The 24,020-nt window shown below is 37.5% G+C and overlaps 1 protein-coding gene across 2 annotated transcripts in view; it reads left to right on the top strand.

The window, feature by feature from the left end:
- Positions 1–1,613: 1,613 nt before the first annotated feature.
- Positions 1,614–24,020, top strand: part of LOC112142280 (disks large homolog 4) — an 89,945-nt gene continuing 67,538 nt past the window's right edge. For both annotated transcript variants that reach the window (XM_024265566.2, XM_024265582.2), the window contains exon 1: positions 1,614–2,332. In XM_024265566.2, the coding sequence (XP_024121334.1) occupies positions 2,303–2,332 (30 nt within the window). In that variant the 5' untranslated portion in view covers positions 1,614–2,302. The remainder of the gene's footprint in view (positions 2,333–24,020) is intronic.

Raw genomic sequence — 24,020 nt, 5'->3', positions numbered from 1 at the left:
ACCTCACTTATTAAATAAAGATCGTGTTTTTTGGTGTTTTAATATGTTCTTGTTGCGTTTTTCTTATAGATTAGGACATATGAAGAAAATTAAGCTTAAATTTACATTTCTGAGTTTTTCTTTATTCAAATATGTCAAAATTGATAGCTGGTTCCACGTGCAGCAGGTTTATTAGTTCAGACAGGAAGTAAGCACAGCTAAAGGTCAAAAAAGCTAAATCAGGGTCAGACAGGCAATGGTTAATCACGAGCATGAGAGCATTAAGAAGAGACTAGAGTTATCAGGATCCAGATGAGGGTGAGCAGGGCCAGTCCTGGGCATAGGTGATGAATAAAATTACTCAAAAGCATGACATAATCAATAATTTTGATTGGAGTTGGTGGGGGGGCGCTATGTTATCTGTTAGTTCATACATCTGTGATGTTGAAGCCACTACGGCAAGCCACAAGCTTCCTGCTCCTGTACATTATTGCTCGACGTTTTTGTCGCACCTTTAAACTTGCAGGACAGCGTTTAAACAGATGGATGACGGGATGTGGGGATGGGCTTACTCCACACAAAGTCTATAACTAAGAGGCAAATTTCTAATAAACTAGTGCGCTCTGCAGATACTATAATCTAGTTTTTTAAAGACTTTTATTTGGGTTTTTTTTTTGGCAAAAAGCAGCATAATCATAATTAAAAGACCACTGGGAACACTTTGAAAATAGATCAAGAGATGACTGGAGTGGGTCTTTAAGCGTATTATGAACATTAAAAAAGGCTTTAAAATGAATTTACAACAATTTGCTGGCATTTGAGAATGAGCTGAAACCAAAGATTAAAACTAACAGGAGATTTAAAAGAGTGCAGGAACTGCCATGTCCGTCTCTTCTTTGATGCAGGTGAGAGCACACCTGTACGCTCCTTTGCAGCAGTGGTGACCTGCGGATGCGAGTGTCTCAGCATGGCAGTGTGGGCTTGGATCAAAGCCTCCACGCTTCACTCGTGGGAATGAATGTGTGCTCATCATTTCGAATTGCTTTATTGCTGCACCATTGCTCCTTCAATGGTGGGAGCTGGAAAGTGTGGCTGAGGGGAGCGAGGGGCGGGCTTGTACAGTCAGAGAGCAGACAATATGGAGATGCTGAAGCGCACATTCCCCCTCACCACAACTCTAAATGGTACAATCCGGTCTTAAAGGCAGAGTGTACATGGAGTATATCATTTTTTTAATCATTTAAACTTAATTAATTTCCAAATTTAAAATAATTCATGTTATCAATATTTTCAGAACATTTTTAAATATTTTTTCATATATATTTTTATTTTGTCACTTTTTAAATCTAATTCTATTACTATTCTTGTTCTTTCATTACTGAGAATGTATAAACTGAGCAAAAAAATCAAGTATTATTGAGACTGAATGATGTGAATTCCTTTCCAGGTTAGTAAGGCTGACCATATGACAGCAACAAGCCTCCTTATTGCTATGGCAACAACTGCACCAGTGCTCAGGCATCAGCTGCAGAGTGTTTCAACAAGCAGAAAAGCCTTGATGTGCTTTAATTGTCGTTATTACACCAAGTCGACTCAAACTCCACCATGGATCTGGTCTGCTTTGAGATGTTCTCGCGGTGCTCCTTGTCTTTTTTCTCTGATGCATATGTAATTCACACTCTCCTCCTCAACACATTTTCTTTCGGTCTAATTCCTTCTGTCTTCACATGCACTCACCCACTCTCTTTCTCCTCTCCTCCTCTGTCCCCTCCCTCAGCTTCTCCTCTTCATCCTCTGCTCTTTCGCTGTTTTATTCTCTGTCTCCCTCTTTCCACAACGTGATCCCCTGTTTTTTTATGTTAATCCCACCACCTCTGCTTTCCATCTCCATCCTCCCCATTCCTCCACCACATTCACCCCACATTTTTCTCCCCCCCCTCCCACATCATTCCTCTTTCGCCGTGGAAAATGGAATCAGATCCACTCTCACCTTCCCATCTCTTCCTCTCACGCTAAATCCCGAGACCACCCTCCTCTTCCTTTCCTCACTCTTTTTTTTTTTTTTTCTTTGCTAACTCTCTCTGTTTCCCTGTGGCCCTCCCCCTCCCTTTTCATGTTTCCCCCTCCCTCCATCCTCTCTTTCCCTCGCTGGTTCAGTTAGTCAAAGAAGAGATTCACGGAAGCGGAGAAAAGGGGGGAAAGGCAGGACGAGAGTGAGAGCGCAGGAGTGGGGCAGGCTGGGGAGAGGGGAGTGGGGTCTCAGCCCTCTATTGTGGGGGGTTGGGGGGGTTGAGATACACCCCAATATTTTGTTCTAAGTACCATGGACTGCCTGTGCATTGTGACTACAAAGGTAAGCCAATCTGTTGTTCATTACACAAGCTCTGCATGTGTTTGTGTGCATTTTTTTTTTTTTGTGAGACGTGCCACAACTGTATGAGGACAGAAGAAGGAAGCTCTTTTGTCATCTCTCAATTATTAACGTTTCTTTGCTGTGGGAAACAAAACCCTAAAAAAATTGAGTTTTTTTGAGAAGATTCTGAGACTCTTCCTCTCCAGATGACCCTGTCTCCCACTCTCTCAGCATCTCCTACTCTGTCATGCTTTGTGAGTGTACAAACAGGGGCTGGCTGACCTGCGTGGATGTAGTAAAAGCAGGAGTGAGGAGGCGCCTGGGTTGCCTGTGGAGGGCTTTGTGTCAAGCCGGGGCTGCAGAATATGCTATGGGAGGGCACTCTGCATGCTAACACATCCCCATGTTTTCCAGTGGCCTCTCCTAACCTCATCCTCCGTTAGTTACCTGCTGCACACATCTGCCTCCATCAGGCAGGAAATGAGCAATGTGTTATATCACACACTTGTGCTCAGAGACAGCAGTCGCCACTCTGCTCCCATGGAGCCGGCCTCTGAATTGAAATTGGCTAATGAAGAGAAAATGATCAGAGTGTGACACAGGCCGTACTCTGGGGTCAGACTGTTTGTTCGGAAAGCAACAAGGCGTTCTAAATTTTCTGTGGAGCAGACTTACTTACTGACTGAAGCAGGTGAACACCACTTTCCTCGTTGCTGTCTAAAAGTGATGAAACACACACAAAAAAAGAAAAAGTGTCGACAAAAATCCAAAATATATATATTTTCTGATCAGCATGAATTGGAAACACAGACATGAATGCATCTAATGCCTTTGGATGTATTACGTAAATTTGTGCTTAACTGTGGCACATTCATTTGCTTATAAAGCGCTCTGTTTCCGTGGCAACAGAGATTATTGGTCAGTTAAAGATAGATAAGTAGGTGCAGGCAACACAAGGTGAACGACACAATGAAAAGGTTTTCATTAGGGTGCACTGAAGGCTCTTAAGGTCCCCCCCCCACACACACCCACCCTCACATATTTCTACAAAAAAAAGTGCAGCCGCTAACATTATACCAAACTTGTTTCAGAATGAAAAGAACAGAAGATCGGGATATTTGCCAGGAGCTCGTGAGGCAGATGGTTGGTTGAGAATGTGGAGCGTTGAGAAAAACAGTTGAGGAATGTAAGCAGTGATCAGCAACGTGGGTTGCTGATTGACCCCCACAATTAGTGGTGCCGTTTTTGTGCACCTCCGAAAGCACTGCTGTGAGGAATTAACTCACTTCTGCACACATGCTTGTCAGAAGTGAGTTAAAGGTATAAAATATGTGCTATTTCATTTAAAAGTGACTTATTAAAGTTTAATGGAAGCTGGCTGCATTGCAGGTGAAATGTGTGGCTCGCCATCATGTAGCAGATGATGGGTGAGCAGCTTCCTGACTGAGCTGTTCGCTGACACCCACATACTGTAGAACAGGTTATGTGAACAATGTTGCCTCCCTGTGCGGGCTTCTGCATAAACTTCTACTGTGTGGGTGCAGGTATGGTGAGGCAGTGAGTGACAAATGAATTAAAGCGTTATTATGCTAAGAGCGTATTTAGGTAAAACGTAGAAAGTCGCACAATAGAAATTTTCCAGCTGAATTTTGAGGCTTAAATGGCCTCCCCACTGAGCCTCTGTGTGGAGTGTTTTGGTGTGACGTCCGTTTGAATTTTTCCGTCAGTTCTCACAGAAGAAAAATGCAGAAAGAACCACGGCGATTGTGTTTGGTTCATGCCTTTCATGTTGCCCTGTCAGCATGTTTTTGGAATCTCATTTTTTAATCAACGTGAACCCTGAAAAGCCTTCAACAGCGGCAAACCGGGTCCTATGGAGTTACTCCTGAGTGGCGGACTGGACTTTCAACCAGCTTATGTAATTTTCCTCTCCTTCCTACACTAATTTCTCAGAATAAATAAATAAATTACAATATATGATCCCTATGAATCACAGAGAAGTAGTTTTTATATAACATTTCAAACTGGAATGATAAGGCTTGAGCGTAAGGAAACATCACAGGATTTATTTTTGGTTGTGAGCTTGAAGAAACATTTGATTTTCCCTCCACACATGGCACTGAGTCAGCATCTATCTATCTATCTATCTATCTATCTATCTATCTATCTATCTATCTATCTATCTATCTATCTATCTATCTATCTTCCTTTGTTAGTCCCTCGTTTCCTCGTTGTCATTGTTCTTCCACTCCTCTCCTCTCACATTTTCTTTTCCCACAATTCTTTCTTTCTCTCTGTCTTTTTTTGGTCTCTTCCTTCACTAATCCCTGTCTTTTTTCAGTTTTACTTCCTCTCCTGGCTCCATGCATTGTATCTAAGCATCTACCCTCTTCTTCATCACTTTTGAGGCTGCTGCTGCTGTTAGTGCTGCTTCAAATGAATAATACATTTGACAAGATGTAGTCAAAGTCAGGACCCTGTGCACACGTTACTGGCTTCACGTATGGCTCCACGGAAGGAGCACGCACGTTCGCCTCGTATGGAATATTTCTTGTTTTAGACTGATTTTTTTTTTTATGGAGATATTACAGCAATCTGTGAGTTATAGGAAGCAGATCCATTCTTGGTGTGATTCCCTCACGTTGCTAAACCCCATCTCTCCACGTCTCGGGTTCACCTCTGCATCAGAGTCAGCTCACTGTGTGTCCGGATTAGTGATCCAGTGGTGAGCTCAAATGATCTCCACTCAAGGGCATTGATGTCCATCAAGCTTTTGTATGCAGGCAGAAGGAACTCTGATCCAGCCAAAATACTCCCAGGGCACAATGAGAGGAGCAGGCCTTTTGTACATCCGGTGCAGGTATGACACGCCTCAACGTGAACGGCTGCCTGCTTGCTCGGGGCAACTAAAGTCAGAGTTACAAGTGCAGAGTCGTATTATCATGAGACAGTTAAATGGTTGCTTTGTTTTGGATCTTTACTTCACCACAATCCGTAGGCATAGGATTGTAGTTATGGTTTCGAAAACACAACTTGATCAGAGTTGAATTCTGGAGTAAAAACATCTGGTGGTTTGAGGAAAAAGTATTTGATAATTGGACTTTTTTTCCACAACTCTAACTGTGGTTCACATGGAGGGATACTAATTCTCAGAGTAATATAAGGGACTTTGAGTGAGAACAAAATGTAACTCCTCCAGGTGAAGCTCCTGGTTCTGGATACGAGTGAAAGATTCCAGCTTGTAATGAAAGGCGAGGAGTAAAAATGGGAAAAATAAGACTTGGTCAATTTAATTAAGTTGATGTAAAGTTTATTAGTTGTGCTGATAAAGAAAAAAAAAACAGCAAAAAACTGTGTTCTTTGTATTTTTTAGCATCTTCTTGTACCATTTTTCTCATGATAGAGGATATGTATAAAAAATATTTAAAATTGTCAGTTGAAAAAGCTTGTAAGTGTAATGTACAAGTTACTACGGCAAGCCACGAGCTCCTTGCTCCTCTCCATTCCTATGCATCAACCTTAAGACAAATAGATTCTTGTCTGACCTGACATCTGGATCCAAACTGTACGGCTGGACAGCTCCAATATTGCTCGCCATATTTGTTGCAGTGGTAATGTTAGCTTGGGGGTGTGAGGGACCACAACTCCTGCCGCTCTGCAGAAACTATGTCCTAGAAAACAGCACAGTTTTTTTTTTCAATCTAGATTATAGACAGCATAATCATAATTAAAATAGCACTGGGAACAGTCTGAAAATAGATTAAAAGATAAACGGAGTGAGCCTAAATGTAGTGACTTTCCATGAAACGTTAATGAACACACGCTGCTATTCTTATTGTTCTGACTGTTCAGTCTGACTGTGAGGATGTGGCCCCTGGGTGTCTGTAAGGGCCTTGAAAGTGGCTAAATGTCTTTTCAAGATGTCAGGTCGAGTAAGATAAAAATACAGACTGGAGAAGAATTAAATCTGAAAAATAAGGATTCATATTAATATATATATATATATATATATATATATATATATAATCAGCTCTCCACAACAGTCCGACATGCACACCACAGGATTTCCTGAAGTTTTATTAGGTGGAATACCAAATATTTTGATGTTTAAAAAGCAAAGTGTCATAAAATACATTAATTCAAGTTTAAAAAAAACAAAAAAAGATTTATACTGAGAGTCATTATATTAAAGAGATACATCAGGCATGTCCAAAGTCCGGCCGATGGGCCAAATTCTCCCTACGTTCAAATTTCCACAAGCCTACAGGCTCCTGTCATAAAATCAATAATGCCCCAGTGTTTTTAAAGAACTGCGAGATTTTGATTACGATGATCTATTACATTATTCGCCTTTGTAAAACCTGTGGCTGCTTGATCTTCAGAGTCTTAAGGGCCAAACTAGCAAAACAGATTTATTTTTTTCTGTGGTGAAAACCACAATACTTCTGAATAATATTGTTGTTCACATGATTTCAATTTACAGTTATCATTTAATCATGAATAATATATATCATGTAAACCTAGATTTAAATGGCCTATGCCTTAAAAAAAACAACTTTTTGAGCTTTTAAGTGTAATATCATGTTCATTTCTCACTTTCATTTTAAATGCACAATACCGTATATCTCCCATTTGTCTCTAATATCTTACTGGGTCTAAAAGGCGTTTGTTACTTTAGATGCTGGTCTCTAATAGTGGCCAGGCCAGGTGCCAATTTTTTTGGAATAAATGCTGAGGCTACTAAAGGCAGATACACAATAAGTACATCGATCTTTACAAATGTTTAGATGTTGTTTGTTTTTGTGTGCCGAGGCCAGTTCCAGGATGAAATGTATGAAAAGCAACTCATATTTCATAATTGTATTTATATAGCCCAATCTCACCAAGGATTTGTCTCATTTGGCTTCATACTGGTAAATATTTCATGAATAATGTGTTCTTTCATGTGCCAAAGGTAATATATGATGACATATATGGATATAGTTTATTCTGAAAGGCTTAAATAACCACGGTATAGGCCCTTTAATGTTAATTTTTTCTAGACATACTTTTTCTTCTTCAAAAATTTAGTAATTCACAGTAATTTTGGTTTGTATTTATGTATTTCTGTTCTATGCGAAGAAAAAGGATACATTTTCCCCCCAAAATTGTTCATTTGCATTTAATGTTATAATAAGGCTTCACTAAATCCTGCTGAATGTTTGGGCCTCACACATCACTAAATCTAACCCTCTTTACAAAAAGTCTGGACACCCTGGGCTATATAATTGGTTGATTACTGGTTTTAATCTGAGTTTAGGGAGTTTTCATTTTTTCCTCATACAACAGCAAATGCCTGTTCCGACAGTTAGATATGAAAAATAACAGAAATATTTATTATTGTTATTTTTTTTACTTCTGTCAAAGGATGAAGTGATTACCTGTTTGGGGTTTGCTGTCTCTCTATATAATCGGTAGATCTATCATTGAATGGATGAATCACTGGAAGGTTGATATAAATGCCTTATCTATTAATGGAAGAATTGCAAGTTTTTTTTTATTTATTTTTTTTTTATTTGCTGTATTGCATCAGGCTACAGGTGGAGAACATCCTGCTGTGATCAGGTTGATCATGGTCTTTTCCTTCCTAACTGTACATGAACCTGGACATGACTTGTGGACCATCTTCATATTCATGGCTTGCATAAACAATTATTAACAAAATAGACCTTGATTATTCTAATAGATTCTAATAGAACTCCTACGTTTTCTTTTGCTTTGTCACTCATTAACACCTCTGCTGTGTTGAAATGCCAGCAATAATCAACCATTTCATACCCTTTATAAAAATTGTTTAGTTTACATTGTTGTGAATGTAAAAAGAGAGTCTGCCTACTCTCAACAATAGATCATGAGCGACATTGCTGTTATTTGTGAAGCTTCCACCTTGGCTAAGATCATGGATCAGACTTAAATATGAAATACATTTATCATTTCACATTACTAAATATACCAGAGATCCATAAGGTTTTATTTGTCTCTAAAGCCTTGGTCACAACTCCACTTACGGGTGGATACGACCTGTCCAGTGCAAAAAATGTCTGAACACTTATTCAAGGGTAAAAAATAGGGTGAAGCATTTAAGATGCAGGTGTATTGTACCTTTTTTATTTTTTTTTTACCCTAACGCCTTAGTCAGAGTTTTTGTCTAGGCCAGGGGTCTGCAACCTGCGGCTTGGTTTTACAAAAATGAAAAAAAAGTTTTTCAATTTGAAAAAGTAACTGTAAAGTAAAAATTGAGAAAATAGTAAAAAACAAACAAAAAAAAAAACAGTTGAAGGACAGTACCACATCTCAAACTACAACATTTTCACAACTTTTTGTGCGCCTTGTCTGACAGAAACCCAAAAGCCGCTTAATTAGCTCAGATTTCATTTTGTTAAATTTGCATTTGAAGCACCAACAATACAAAAATTATCTGTATTTTTAATTAATCAGTGCTGACATTACATTTGCTGCACTGAGAGGATCATATGTGGCAGGGAGTCTTTTATTTTGAAAGGAACTCACCTGAGCTTCTGTCAAAAGTTGAAAAAAATAAAAAGTTCTTCTAATATTTGTTTCACTCATTAAAAATGAGAACAGTTAATTTTTATTTATCATAATAGTAACAGTACCATAAATACAAATCAGTGTCTTATTTTTTAAGGAGACTTTGTGGCTCCTACTGGGTTGTAGTCAGTTAGAAATCAGCTCTTTCAGAGTTGAAGGTTGCCGACCCCTGGGCTAGGCCTTAGAGAGAAGTAGACAGCAGCGGTCCTTAAAGGTGCGTCTTATAGTTCCCTTGCGTTTGGCACAGTCAATTCAACGTACGTCATGAAAATGGAATGTACAATTATCGTGTGTGTGGTAGTGTTCCGGGAAGTAATTGTAAGATTCACACATTTATGATTTACAGATAACTATCCATCACATCACCCTTTTACCCTTAAATGTTAAGTGTTTGCTACAACCTGTCGCCCACAGCTCATAAAAGATGTGCATGATTATTTTTGCTGTATACGGGCTCACTGAGGAATCTATGATCTTAAAATTGTGTGCAGGCCATCTCTGTGCCCCGTACAGGTTTGCCCAGTTTTCTCCCACAGACGGCCCGTATCCACCCGTAGGGGCAGTTGTGACTAAGGCATGAGCACCCGTACAGGTCAACCCCCGTACACTTGTGACTAAGGCTTTAGATTATATCTTTTAAATTAGAGAGGGAAAAAAGGATGACTCACCGGGTTTCAGACTTGCATGAGATCTTTTATGAAACATTCTTGCGTTTGTACTTTGGTGTGCTGCATGATCAATGTTTGCTTGGTTTGGATTCAAACATATGGCGGAGAAGAGAATGAAAAAGATAAAGGAAAAGGAAGCTATATCAAAATGAGCTCTTTAGCAAGCCAAACTTGTACTGAAATCCAAACCTGCGCAAAATCCAACCACCGATGCCGGTCTAAAATTTGAAAACACATTATCCTCATTTCAATAAAGTCTCATTCTAGAAATATTTAAGAAGATTTTTTGTTACACTCCTATAAGTCATTAGAAAAGAGCATTAATAGACTGAGAGAGAATTTGAGAGGCAAACCCTGCAGTCTGTGCATGAAAACACAGTCCTGAAGTCAGAATGCAGCCCTGCATACAAAAACCTCAAGGCAAGAGGGAATACAGCAATGCATGAGAACAAGCCTGGATGACACGTCCACTTCACATTTTCAAAATAAAATCTTGAAAAGTGATACCTATCTGTAAAAAATTTAAATTAAAAATGACTTTCGTGATCTTTGGTTGCTATTTAAACTGTAAAATTCATCAACAAAAGTGTCAACCTGTATTTTTTAAATTATCTGTTCATCTAATTATTAAGTTAGATATAAATGTGATTTTTGCTCAATTTCCTCCCCAGTTGATCTCAATAAAAGAATGAGGTGATCCATGTTTCTGTCCAGACTGCAGAGAAAAAGCACAAACTCAACTCCTTGTTAGGGTGGAAGCTAACTCATGCTAATGGCGTGCTGTCTGAAATGGTGCAGGATTCTCTGCTTATTTACATTTCCAAAATGTTTACAAGAGGAAAAGTACACAGAAATCAATGAACAATGTCTTTCCTGAAAGTCAGCAGAACTGAGGAAATTTAACACTGTGCCCATAATAAATGCAGAGTTTTAGGCTTGATCTAAGCAGGAAGTCATTAAGAAAAAAGTTATAAATAGAAGAGTGGAGTTTTTATTACTTTCGCATGTTTGTCTTTTTTCTAACTTGTTGGCAACTTTTGCGGTATTTCAGGGTTTCATTTAGGTTGTGTAGCCTATAGGAAGGAGTTATAGATTGACTAATTTAGGCTTTTTTTCCCCCAGAATTGTTGTAGTTAATAGTACACTCATTGTTTATTTTGTGATAATTACAATTCTTTTGATTCTTTTACTGTTGTGTATTGAACTTTTATCATTCACTAATCAAAATTCTTATCCTACCCCTACATTTATTTAGCCCTCCAAAATGAGATTTATAGAAAAATAGTATCTTTAAATTGAGATATTATTCCCTCTTGATGATGTCATCAATAGTCGCCGGTTAGCTACGTTAGCGCAGAGCTGCTAGCGCTCAGAAATACATAGCAACATTGGTGTTATAACTTTAAAAAGATCATGCTAAAACAAAAAGTCAATATTTACATTTACATGTAAACTTCTCAGCTTCAGAGCACATCCATGTGAAGAAAAGGGCTTCTTTTACACAACCCTTCACCGGGAGGGTTAGCCATTAAAAAAACAATTTCAGAAAACCCTACCCCTCCAAATGCCCCAACAACTGGAGGGGCGGGGGGAGAATTTTAATTTGGCCTAAATGTCTTCACATCTAAATGGCAGATTTATCCTTTTTACTCTCATCCAGTTGGAACACCAGGAGGTTAGACAATGTAGCTAAGTTATTGCAGTTTTTACATTTTTTTTTTTAAATCTTAACTGATGTATCCTAAATAAATACTTTTTGTGAAGATATAAACTGTTATGTTACAAGTATGTTAGTGTTTGCATCTTAATCTGCCCAATCTATCTACCAACGAGGTTAAAAAATACCATTTTAAAATGTGATTAAACATACAATCTTTAAAAGACTTGAAGGCGTTCCGTTTGCAGAAATCCCTGGGATGCATGGAATTCCCTTCAGAAATTTGATTTACTGTCTGGGACAGTTTAGAGATCTATAAGTTTTTTTAGGATATAAATCAATTCATTTTTCGGTTAAAACATGCAGGGGTTTATCTAGATGTCCCGGTTTCTAAAGCACTAACAGACATTACGGTTTTAAGACTGCCCTGAGTGTCTGCCCTGAGATGGGAAGTTTATGAGTTCAAATTTATGGCCAAGGACTCCGAAAAATGGGACACAATGACTACATGCTTGACACTCAGCATTAAGGGGTTTGATTGGGGGTTAAACCACCATTTTGTTTCTGAGTGCAGCTGTATGTGCAGCTTGCCACTTAACTTAAACTGGATGCAATGAAAGAACTGGTCATCACTATAGTCCTTTACTCTCAGCTGATCAAGGTTTACTTACTAACCCAAGAAGGGTGTTGATAGGGTTGAATTATCCATCCTTAAGTATAATATACCGTATTTTCCAGAGTATTAAGTCACACCGGAGTATGAGTCGCAAGAGCAAAAAATGTCTAATCAAGAAGATGAAAACCATATATAAGTTGCTCTGGAGTATAAGTTGTACTACATATGGGAGAAAAGTCTGACGTTTCAGAACAAATCTGCTAAGCCCAGCATAGCTAAAAAATAAATAGATAAATAAAAACAAGAATACTAACCTTTCGATGTGTATTAGAAAAATATCTAAGTTTAAGTGGAAAACAATCAGATCCTCTTCCAAGTTTGTTTTGGACGACCATTCTTCTTCTGCGTTCAGCACTTATACTAAGAAGCAGCGCCCTCTAGTGATTGTTAGAGGAAACAACCACTTAAGGACAACCATTGTTTATTGAGAAAATAACAAATATTTGAGCCTAGTGATGTCAAAAAAACAAAAACAAAGCACAAATAAGTTGCTCCCGAGTATAAGTTGCACCCCGGGGTAAAACTATAAAAAAATGTGACTTATACTCAGGAAAATACAGTAGTCCTCATTGATTCTGAACATCTTTTTAGTTTGTGGCCTCATGTATCATTAAAACCTGCACATTTGGATCATGCCGTCCAAACATGATATTTGATCTATTTGAAAGTTTTTTGTGCCTTTGATGGTCTTGCTCAAGGGCACCACACCACTGGACATCTGTTCCACTCAGGTGTTAATCCTGCCAGTCCTTGTGACTTAAACAGAACCCTTCAGCTGGAGGTCCATGTCATCAACCACCAGGACAACCCTGACCTCATGAAAGACAAGCACTATGGTTTCTACCTAGTGTACCAGTAAGTTAATATCATTGGATTTTGCTTTTGTGTCTCTAGAGAGGATTCTTTTGACCGTTTTAGCAATCGTCAAAGAAAAGCGAAAACACTGAAAAATGATGTTAAAATTGGCAGAGTATGAAAGTAAATTCAAGGTGAAATAATGTATTCATATTTAAATCAGAGGACAAAAATTCATAGCAGAAGCTGTTTTTTTTTTACTTAATCCAGTATGAAGTACTGTAATGGAGTATTAAGTACAGAATGAGTACTTTTATCATAGAGTATCATCATAATCCAATAATCAAGTACAGTTAAACACTTAGGGATCAAACAGTCATTACTCATAACAAAATAAAGCTTGATGAAACCTGACAATGATTTGAGAATTTGGCTTTTCTGGTTACCAAAAACTACCTAAATAATGTAGTTCATCATCTTTGTTCTCACCACAGTACATACAAATCGGAGAAAATTCAAAGTATAGATTTATATTTGTCAAAGGAAGGAATTTCTGGGAAAAAGATAATAAAATCAAAGATGTTGAAAAATGTTCCTTTTTTAAATCTAACAAGTTATTTTAATGCGTTGCTCATCTATAAACACAACTTATGACATCAACCTCATACATCCATCAGTTATACAAACTAATTGCTTTTTGGGTCATGGGATGCTGGAGCCATTAACATTCGATTACTTTTGAAAAAATAATATTTGTTTGTTTATTTCATAATATGAAGGAACCAAATTATTTTTATTTGCTCAACAGGCTTTGCTTCCCTTCACACCTTTTTGGTCTCTGTTTTCTTTGAAGTGCTTTTGCTGTTGTTGTTTTTTTTTTTTTATATATCTCAGGTGTGAACAAATTCTGGTGCCTAAAATAAACTGAGCTAAAACTGAAACCAATAGTAAGTGTTAAATTTAAAACATCTCTGAAAACCTGACCACTCAAAGTCATTTATAAAACTGTATGTGTTTCTTCCATTTGTCCATAAGACGCAACATTACCTTGGTATTTAAGCAACCTCCACCAATATGTTAAGCAACCTTTAACCAAATTGGGGAAAATGGAAATTTGATCGACTGAGAACGAGGCGAGCAATTTAGTGATTGGTTCTGAATGAAAGCATTATGACGAGTGGCGTGTAAAGTGAAGCAGTGAAAGTTCCTGAAGAAATTTTGATTATTATGTACAATATGACTGTTTAAAGACCCACTCTGATAAAAAATATGCTTTGGTGTTTTTAACATAAGATTTTTCTGATGATGGGGAACATTTGTAAAGAAAATTCAACTCAAAATTGAATTTTTTTGTATTTTTTCTTTATTCAAATTGTTGTGAATCAGGAGAAGACAGAAAGATGCCATTGGAAAAGGCTCATAGATGTGACATAGGACCTACAACGGCAAGCTTCACCCCGTCCACATCCAGACTTCTAAATCCATGTTTGTCTTTGTTTCCCTCGTCTGAGCTAGTATCTGGCTCAAAACTTTGAGGCTGGATAACTCCAATACTGCTCACCATTTATGTTGCACCAGTTATGATAGGTTGCAGGTGTGAGGGGCTGTTAGCTAACGTGAGAGAATGTCAACGGTCCTGCACACAAGCTACCTTTGTTCTACAGAAAATATGTCTTGGAAAACAACACGGGTTCTTATTTTATCTTGGCTAAAACATCAGAATCATAATTAAAAGACCAATGTTTTTAAAATAGATCAAAAGATAATCAGAGTGGGATTTTAATGATAAAATCCAACAAAATGTCATTTTAGAACCTTTTTACAACCTACCTGTTACTCACCAGTGAATTGTAAAAGTGCATAATATTCCATTCATGTTAATTTTCATGTATTTGTACTCGTATGAAAAGCCTTTAAATTTTCAATAGTTTTAAGCTGGATGACCTCCTAGAAGATGCTCACTTAAAGAAGCATCTATCAGTGCAGTTTCACAGCAGCTGTCATACGAACATGTTCCGTACTCCAGTAGTAGATGAATCTCCCTCTAATCTCCCTCTATTATGTGGGAGCCATAAAAGTTCAGACTCATGTGGCAGCCTAATCATTTTATAACTGCTCTAGGTTTCAATTATTATTAGAGCGGTCACATAAAGATAAATAACTACAAATTGATCCGATATCTCAGCATCCTTGATTGAACTTCCTGTAAATCTCCTTAGAATCCTTTTTTATTATTATTTTATAATCAGTGAAGATTAAAAAAGGCAAACATTTTTACTTCTTTGGTCTATTTAAAAGATGACAACAAAAGATTATAAATATGCATCAATATTAGTGCAATTTTAACCAGAAGTTGCATTTTATATAACATTTTGGGACGAAGTTGCACTTTAAGTTCATCATAGGCTGCAGAAACAGCTTCATTCTGGTCTTAAAGTGGCAGAAAAAAAGTCCTTCACTGACACAAAGTTCTTTTCTTGGTGTTGCCTTTCTGCATAGATTTTCTAAATATAAAAATGTGGAGTTGACGATCCTATTTCAGCACATTTGCTCAAATGGCACACATGGTGTGTTTGGGTGGATTAGTATTTCACAATGACAGCTTAACTACTTGTTATTTATTCTTATTAGCTCCCATTGCTTATTGTATTGTGGACATTTTGTTCATTTCTCTAAAAAACAACAAAAACAAGTGCTGGAAAGGCTTAAAGTCTGATGTCATGCTTGGAAAGTGCTGACGTTTAAAACTGGTGCATGAAAAAAAAAAGCCTGCGGCTTTCAGGGGATCATGCAGGTGCGTTTATTTCATTTTCCCTCTCTAGATTTTTGTGTTATTATTTCAGCTCTGGATGGTTTGCTTGTGTGTTCTGCTGAATAAATCTAGAAAATTACCGGGTTTGACCATGATTTTATTCCGTAACGTATATTACATGCATATTGCACCACTCACCCAGGCGTTCAGCCACTTTTCTTCAAGAAAAGCCCTCCACTTACATGATTACAGAGATTTCACACAGACTGACTGCAGAACATCCTGCGCCGGCACAGGTGGCTTCTGCGCGTTCTGAGTGCAGTTGTGCTTGACTCGAGTGGGAAAGCAGGTAAACTCATCAGGTTTAATTAACTGGAGGTAGGCGGCTGCTGCGGGGTACCAATTTTTTATTTTATTTTTTTAACTGAAGGCTGAACTTAATTAACTTATTTCTGAGACTGTACAAAAAATTAAAGATAAGATTTTTTTTTTATTCAAGTGGAAAAAGTAAAAGCCAAATGATTTAATTGTGCTGATCTTTAAACGTGCATGCTTCTCGGTTTGAATTCCTTCGACTTTTAGAGTCAAGGATGGAGTGGGTGTACTTCGCATTTAAGATATATATTGTTTCAGCTCTTTTACACTGCCAGCAGGCGCCTCAGCTGGTGAGAAGGCTCTTAGATGCTTCTTTTTTTAAATGCAGTCTGTGCAACCGTTTTTGTCTTTCTCATTCGAGAAGCTTTCAAACTTCATTTTTCTGTAGATTAAATCAAAAGAAATTAAAATGAGGTTTGCTTGTCATCGTTGCTATAATATTTTAACTCATAAACAGCCTAGCAGTAATTCCAAAAGTAAAAATAAAAGTTATTCTGGATCATTCCTCTTAAAAAGCAGGCCCTGCTGAGAGGGTTGAGTATTCGGGCTGTCAGTATCATTGTCTGTTCCGATGCTGGGCATATGACAGGTGACAGATCAGATCCATCACGGGTCATTTGGGCCTGAGACTTTGTCCTCTCACATTCAGCTAGAAGGCTCAGGGCAAAACACAAGCCTGCAGTGGTGGCTGACAGCTACTCTGCCTGGAATGGAAAAGAAGCACAGACGACTGTTGAGGTACCATGGATTTGTCCAGATAAGAAGTTAAGGCAAAGATGAGGGTTGTAACAGATCAACTAGTGATTCTCTAGCATGGTTTTATAGTCATATTACATATTTTTATATGCTAAAGCTAAAGTGGCTATAGCTTTGTGTTGTGATTTGAAGGTGTGATATGTTTTAGACATAAAAACTGTGTAACAACACGAGTAGCACAGCTGATATGCTGGATTTGAATTGCTCTCCGATTACCTTTGCAAATAGGATCAGATTTTCATTGAGAGGGTGATCATTTTTGTTTCTTTCTGCACACAATGACACCTTGTGGCAACAGATTAAACTGCAGTGCAGGAGCGGATGAGAGCCCAGCTGCTGGTGTTTGTCTCTGCTCACACTTTTAATGCTCCGATGTCAGATTATGCTGCATTAGCACAAGCCCGAGATTGCATACCCGCTCTGTGGTCGTGAGAGGAGCATCTTTGCTTGTTTTCTAATTGGGAATACATGAATCAGAAGTACGGGGCATTTGTGAGCTGTGTGCCATCGCAGGTTTCAGGGTTTTATGAGGAATTTAGGTCACCTTTTTATCCTTCTCTTTGGTAAGGATCACTCCAAAATTCAGGTTTTGCTTTACGATATGTTGAATAATGTATACCTTTAGAGAAAGACTGAAGCTATAAAACTGAACCCGCCCCTCCCTCCGTCATCATATTAGTGATGAGTGACACCACACGAGCAAACGACACCATGAGAACACACGAGAACAAAGATTTGCTCTTACAAGCGCACATATTTTGTGTGACTTGTTTGTCCCTGGCTTTGTATCTTCATGTTCCTCTTATAGGTGATGTCAGTTGCCTAGCAACCAAGCAATCAGGGCCCGATTGTTGCCATGACAACATGGCAGGGGTATCATCATGGAGAGAATAGAGATGAAAGGAAGAAGGGAGGCAGAGAGGAGAGGGAAAAGAGAGATGGAGAGATTCCTGCCATTGAAGGATGTTGATAATGCGAAACCCACAGAGTGCAGGTAGGAGGATGACCTCTGTGTAGGTAGCTGCAGTGGCTGCTCGTGAACCCAGAGAATAGAAAAATTAGCGTTTGGGCTTATGTGGCCAGATCCACGGGCCACGCGGCGTTTGACACTGCTCTGACAGGCTTCATTCCCGACGAAAATGGCACGATGTGCTCCAGCTGTCATTAGTTACTGACATTGAGGCTGATGCACAAGCCCCAGCTCAGCGTGTCACTGAGGGCTTTAGGCCTAACTTCTGCAGGTGCCACGACCCATCCATCACCTGACAGCGGTCCACTGTAAAATAGTCCCATGGGGTGCAGCTCCACTTATAGTCTTCCTCCAGTACATTTGAACCACCTGTTAATACATTCAACAGACGATATTGACCTATCGTATTACCACTGCTGATTCTGACAATCAAAAGACAAAAAAAAAAAAGATTTATTTTCCTTTCCCATGTTTTCCCAAGCTGGAGTCATGGCATTTCAAATCAGGAATTATATCATTACTTACTAGCTCGTTGAATGATTTCCAATATGTCATCAGTAAAGCCAATTCCTCTTCATTCCTGCTCTCAACGGTAACAGGAATACTTATGTAATTCAAACAAATAAATGACTATTATTCTGAGGTTTTCTCAGCAAAAAGTTGCTAGTTAGAATCCAGTGGGGGAAATCATAGATTTAGTATTACGGGCTAATGTGAAGCAAATAAACTGAATGTGTAAAAAGGTCGTCGACCTATCAAAGTGCTTCTCACTGAGGAGCACTTTCACCCCGTAATGCATTCCTTCAAACTGCATTTACTGGTCCATATAGGTTCTAGCCGCCTTCATCGTGCTTTTAATCTTACTCATACACATTTACACTTTCACGCATAAACCAGAGGTGATGCATTGTTTGCACGGACAGATGGTCTGGTGGACGGGTCGGGCATCATGCCGCCAACTGTTTGATCAAAACAGTGCTATTGGTGAACATGACAATAATTTCATTTGTGATGGAACATGTTTTATTAAAAGAAATGCTGCAATTAAAATATGCCAGTTCATTGTCACACAGCTGAAAGACCTCTCGTATTTTCTTTCTTCTTCTAATAGATGGTGTCTGTGTCGGATTCCTTCACACATCCTATTTAAATTAACCTTCACGTCTCTTAATTGGTCTTCTTTTAACCCGTACTCAGCAGTAGTACATTTAGCATCCTCCAGTACATGCACTGTCTCTGCTCTGAACCATGTCAACCAGCCTTTTGCTTTCTGATTTCTCCTTTTTTAATTCTAATTTGATTTGTGGATTTTAGTCCACATACACAGACAAATCAGCAACATTTTTGCGAATACTCGTGCATTTTACAATAAAAACTAGCTAAACTTGAGTTACTCCCAAAAGCTTTTGTTTATGACATTCCGAGGATTGAATATTTGAATCAAGGGAGTTAAGGGAAGATGTGGACATCACTCCCATCAAAATCCTGTTTTTAACATGTTCTTGTGGAGTTTTTGTAATGGTGTTGGTACAAATATAAGAAAATTAAGGTAAAAAAATTGCATTTCTGAGTATTTATTTAGTCAAACTGTTGTGAATCAGGAGCAGACAGAAAAATGCTGTTGGAAAAAGCTTGTAGTTGAGACGTAAATGGTAAATGGCGTATACTTGTATAGTGTACTACTTGTACAACGTATAGACACAGAAGCTACAACCATTTGGCCTTAAGCTTTCTGCTCCGCTCCTTTCTGACACATCCACTTGTAGACAAATAGATCCGTGTACGTCTTTGTTTTCCTCGTCTGAGCTGGAATCTGGATCAAAGCTGTACGACTGGATACTTCCAATTATTATTACAATTTCGCTGCACAACCCGTCACACATAGTGCTGGGTGGATGGATCCAAAATACAGAGAGTATCGATCTCAAGTTCATTATTCATCATATTTACTTGTTTCTTTTGGTTTGTTGACTGTTTTACATGAATGTTACATCACTTCTTCACTTTTTATTTAATTTCTATAGGTTTTTAATTTATTAAACTATTTTCCATTTACTTGAACATATTGTCCTAATTCTGTTTTTACGTTTATCAAGTTATCTAAAAAATAGGGAAACTCACAAAAAAACAATTCACGATGATTTAAAACAATTGAAATCTTCATGTCACATTCACTCCATTTAAGAAAAATATCGATATTGGTATCAATATCGGCAACATTGACCTATATTGGATCAAATGCTCAGTATTGCCCAGTTCTAGTAGGAAAGCATTAAACAGAAGGGTGAGGGGACATGGGGACGGGGTTGCTCTGCAGCAGTCCCGCCCATAACTCAGAAGTGAAATTCTTTTGAACTACTGACACTCTGCTCTGAGAACGACAGTTTAAAAAAAAAGCTGAGTTTATATGTTATTTTTCAGTTTCTGTGCATATCTTTTATGTCAATAAAGTTATTTCAAAACTCTCCTCTCTCCAAGGTGAAAGTAAAAAATAGTTTACGCATCACATGCAGTCGTATTATAGTCACATTACTTGTTTAATACCATCTTAATTTGATTTGATTTATTAATTTACACACATTTTTTTATATTTTGATTGATTATAGAAAATGTAGGTACAGTATCTGATGAATATTGATATAATAAATATTTAACAACTGTAATTTTGAAAAGAGTGGGTCACTAGGTGCCTCAAAAGCAGAATTTGTGGCCAAACAAATAAATATATTTCATAAAAATATATATTTTTAAACAACTAGGACATGTACTTACCCAAACATATTGAGAGATATAGATAAATTAGGGAATAGTAGAACAAAAATGTGCATGATTTTTTATTCTTCTCATGATGTTCAGAGAACTTGAATTGTTCAAACTCTGTAAATCTTGTTCAGATTAAAGTATTAAAATGTTTTAAATCCTTCTAAAGTCAGTAAAATTCCTAAAACAAAAGTGACGTTTCTGTTATCCGCAGAGTGAACAATGAATCTGTTTTGGTCGTCTTCTCTGACAAGTTCTTGAATTCTTGGCAGTTCACACTTTCTGCTTGTTCAGGATGAATTTAAACATGAAGGACATCATGTAGGCGGTTCTGTGATGGCTTGGGGATCTAAATTGTGAAAATCCCGTCGTCCTTTAATAGCCGTGCATGGCGGGATTACTAAGAATGCTGTCATAGTCCATATGTTTAGTTTTGTACAAGTTCTTCTCTGTTTTCTGTTGACCTTCTGTGTAAGAATTTGATTTCTTTTAGTGTAAGTAATCTTCATTTCTGAGCCTGATGTTCTTTATGAGAAGTATTTTGTCTTTTTGTAACTAATCATTCACTCTCATAGACTTCTTTGATTTGCTGCTTCATGTTATTTTATTGTCTGTTTGCTGTCATTTGCTCTTCTAGATTGTCAATCTAGTTTTACAAGTGTTTTTCTGCCTATTTTTATGCTGTAAACATAAAAACCATTAAAAAGTTTAGAATCTTTGTGTAATTTTCAATTGATTTTGACTTAAATGAACTTTGTTTTTTAAAAGTCCCCTGCTAGCAGAAACACCTGTTGGATCTTTGGCATCACAAGTTGTTCAGTTCTGAATATAAAATAGTTTAATTTAAATCTAAATGTAAAAAACGTTGTGCTGCCTAACATGATGTTGTTCCTGTGTGGAAAAAGAGAGCACCTGTTTATTTGTGTGAATTTTTTCTGCACCTCCGGCTTCCCTCAACAGTTCAAAATCATGCTTCATAGGTTAAGTGGTGATTCTTAATTGTCTCTAGGTGTGAATGTGACTGTGTGGCTCTGCGGCGTACCTCACCTTCGCTCAGCAGTAGTTGGGATAGGCTCCAGCAACCGAAAGAGATTCAGGGAGTTTGAAAGATGAACTGACAGATAAGCTGTGGTGATTAACATCTAAATTCTCATGTAAGCAAAGGGAGAACTACATTACATAATCTTTTTTACATAATTACATAATAATTACAAACTAAACTTCATCTGACTAAGTGAAATTCACAAGTATGACTGCTTAGCTGTTGAGAAGAAGAAGCATCACAATGTAATAACTTTATCAAAACATTTCATTTTTATGAAAAAGATGTATATGTTGCCTAATTTTCTAAGATGAAACCCAGCAATTAAGGGTTTGTTTGTCCTACACATGTTGGACAATTTTGTAAAAAAAATAAATAGAATTGTATTGGGTTTATCACAGAAATGCTTCCTAAATCAAAGATTATTTTAATTGGCCAGAAGTCTGCCAAGCAAGGTATTGTTGTGCATTTTGTCTGCGTTTTCAACAAGTCCTTGAACAGAAATCTAAAAAAAAAGCTTTTTCTTACTGTTTTCAATTTCCTTTTACCCAAAATGTACAAAAGTTTGACCTTGTCATGATACATTCTAGTAAAATGCAGTTGGACACTTTTTTTTTTTTTTTAGATTTTAAAACCACTTCAGTTTTGGTTTTAGTGGTTGAAGTTCTTAAAATCAGATCACCAGTTGAGGAGTAATTGCAGTTTAAATGTCAAATTAAAAAGCCTTAGTTTTAATGGACGAATCATTGGATAATAAGTGAATAATTGTCACAAACAGAATTACTGTCATGTTAAATAAAATGTCGACATTTTTTTTAAGATAGCTTGTAGAAACTTTTTGTGGCATTCCCCGGGTACTTCAGGGTTTTATGTTTTATATTAATAGAAATATAAAATGATACTAAAGAAATCATAATAATTATTAATAGCTAAGTAGTAGATAATTGATCTTGTATGGGTTATTATTTTTAATTACAAAGCAGATTTATGCAATCTTTGAGAGAAATTTTAAAAACAACTTTCTGTGGATTTTTCTGTCAAATATCAGTAAATTTCATGCAGAAAGCTAAATTGCCAGGAAACTTTTGAAAAAGTAGTTAAAAACCTGTAGAATATTTAACTAGTAAGGCGGTGCAGGTGGTGACCGTTTTAGTGTCATTTGAGCAAAGCTAACTTCTGCGTAACCACTTTTCAAGCTAAGCGGACGCGCATGAGAAAAAATTGATTGTCATGTTTTAGCCAAGCTTGATATTTAGATAGTTGAAACAACCTATTAGTTTGCAGATCAGCCCCTCTGTGTTTTTGAGCAGAGACAAAGATGGGATCTATTCAGGGGCGGAGCTAGAGCATTTAATATGAGAGGGAGGGGGTAGAAGACTTAGGAGGGGTGGCAAATGAGATTTTTTTTTTTACTATTATTGTTTTTATTTTGTTTGAATATATTGCTTTGGTGATTTTTTGCAATGATAAAAGAAGCTTATTTTGATGATATTTTTATCTTTGTCAATCATGACACTAATATTGACTCAAAAATTGGGGTGGTAGCTGCTGTCCCCATTCTCCACTTAGCCCCGCCCTTGGTTGTATCGCTGAACAGTGGCTGGCTGTTGTCTAGTTAAAAGATGGCTGACTCAAAATGAGAAGTTCTTTGGTTGACATATTAGTCATGTCCCCAAGAAATGAACATATCCATGGAAACCACAGGGTTACCAAAAGGACAAAAAAGGTAAAAGCCAAAACATGTTTTATAAACGTGTGTAACCTCGTAATTTGATTCCAGTTGTGTTCATGCAGAAGTCTTGCATATTTTATATACATTGCTACACTTCAAAAATATGAGCGTTTGACTGCTGATTTTGTACTAATCACAAACTAAATAGTGAAATACTTGTTTGTTTGCCCTTTGGATTAACTTTCCCTCTCAGTGAACATCTGGTCAGAAAGATTGCATCCATCGTTCCAACACAACACATTATAGGGCCTACAGTCAATGTATGGTCTATTTTTGAACTAGTATCGTATATAAGGCGCACTTAGTGAGACAAAAGAGTCAGATCAGTCAGTCTTTATTAACTGTGTTCGCAGTAGCTTGTTTCTAACAAGTTAGCTACATTAGCAGGATTAGCGTATTTACAATACCTGTAACTTCCAGCCAATGAGCTATAAAGACTAGAGTTGCTACGCTAGCTTGTTGCGTATACAAAGTTGGATGTGATACTGAATAGGGCTAGATGCCTGATAACTGCTGTGCTAGAATTGCAAAGAGCTGGAAAAACAATTATATTATAACGTACTTATTTATGGAAAATTTTGAAATGTTGTTCATTTGTTGCACTGGGTCTTTTTTTGTAATGATCACAGTTTTTATCCTTTTAAAAGATGATCAAAATGAAGCATTTTATGGTTATTTTACTGTCTCAACTAAGCTGTCTCATTGTTTACTGACATGTCTAATATGGCGTTGCACTTTACGTTTCCTGGACAATGGTAACAGGCTAATGTCGCAACTCTAGCCTATTTTACAACTCATGAAAATGGCAGACTAAACATTTCTGACTATGCTAACTCCCAGCTCTTTAGTAACATGTAAAAAAAAGACAGAGTCTGACACCGCTACACATTAGTCGCGTTAGCGTATTTCCAATA

This window comes from Oryzias melastigma, linkage group LG14 (assembly GCF_002922805.2).
Source record: "Oryzias melastigma strain HK-1 linkage group LG14, ASM292280v2, whole genome shotgun sequence".
NCBI classification, from domain to species: domain Eukaryota; kingdom Metazoa; phylum Chordata; class Actinopteri; order Beloniformes; family Adrianichthyidae; genus Oryzias; species Oryzias melastigma.
This window is presented reverse-complemented; position numbering and strand designations above follow the sequence as displayed.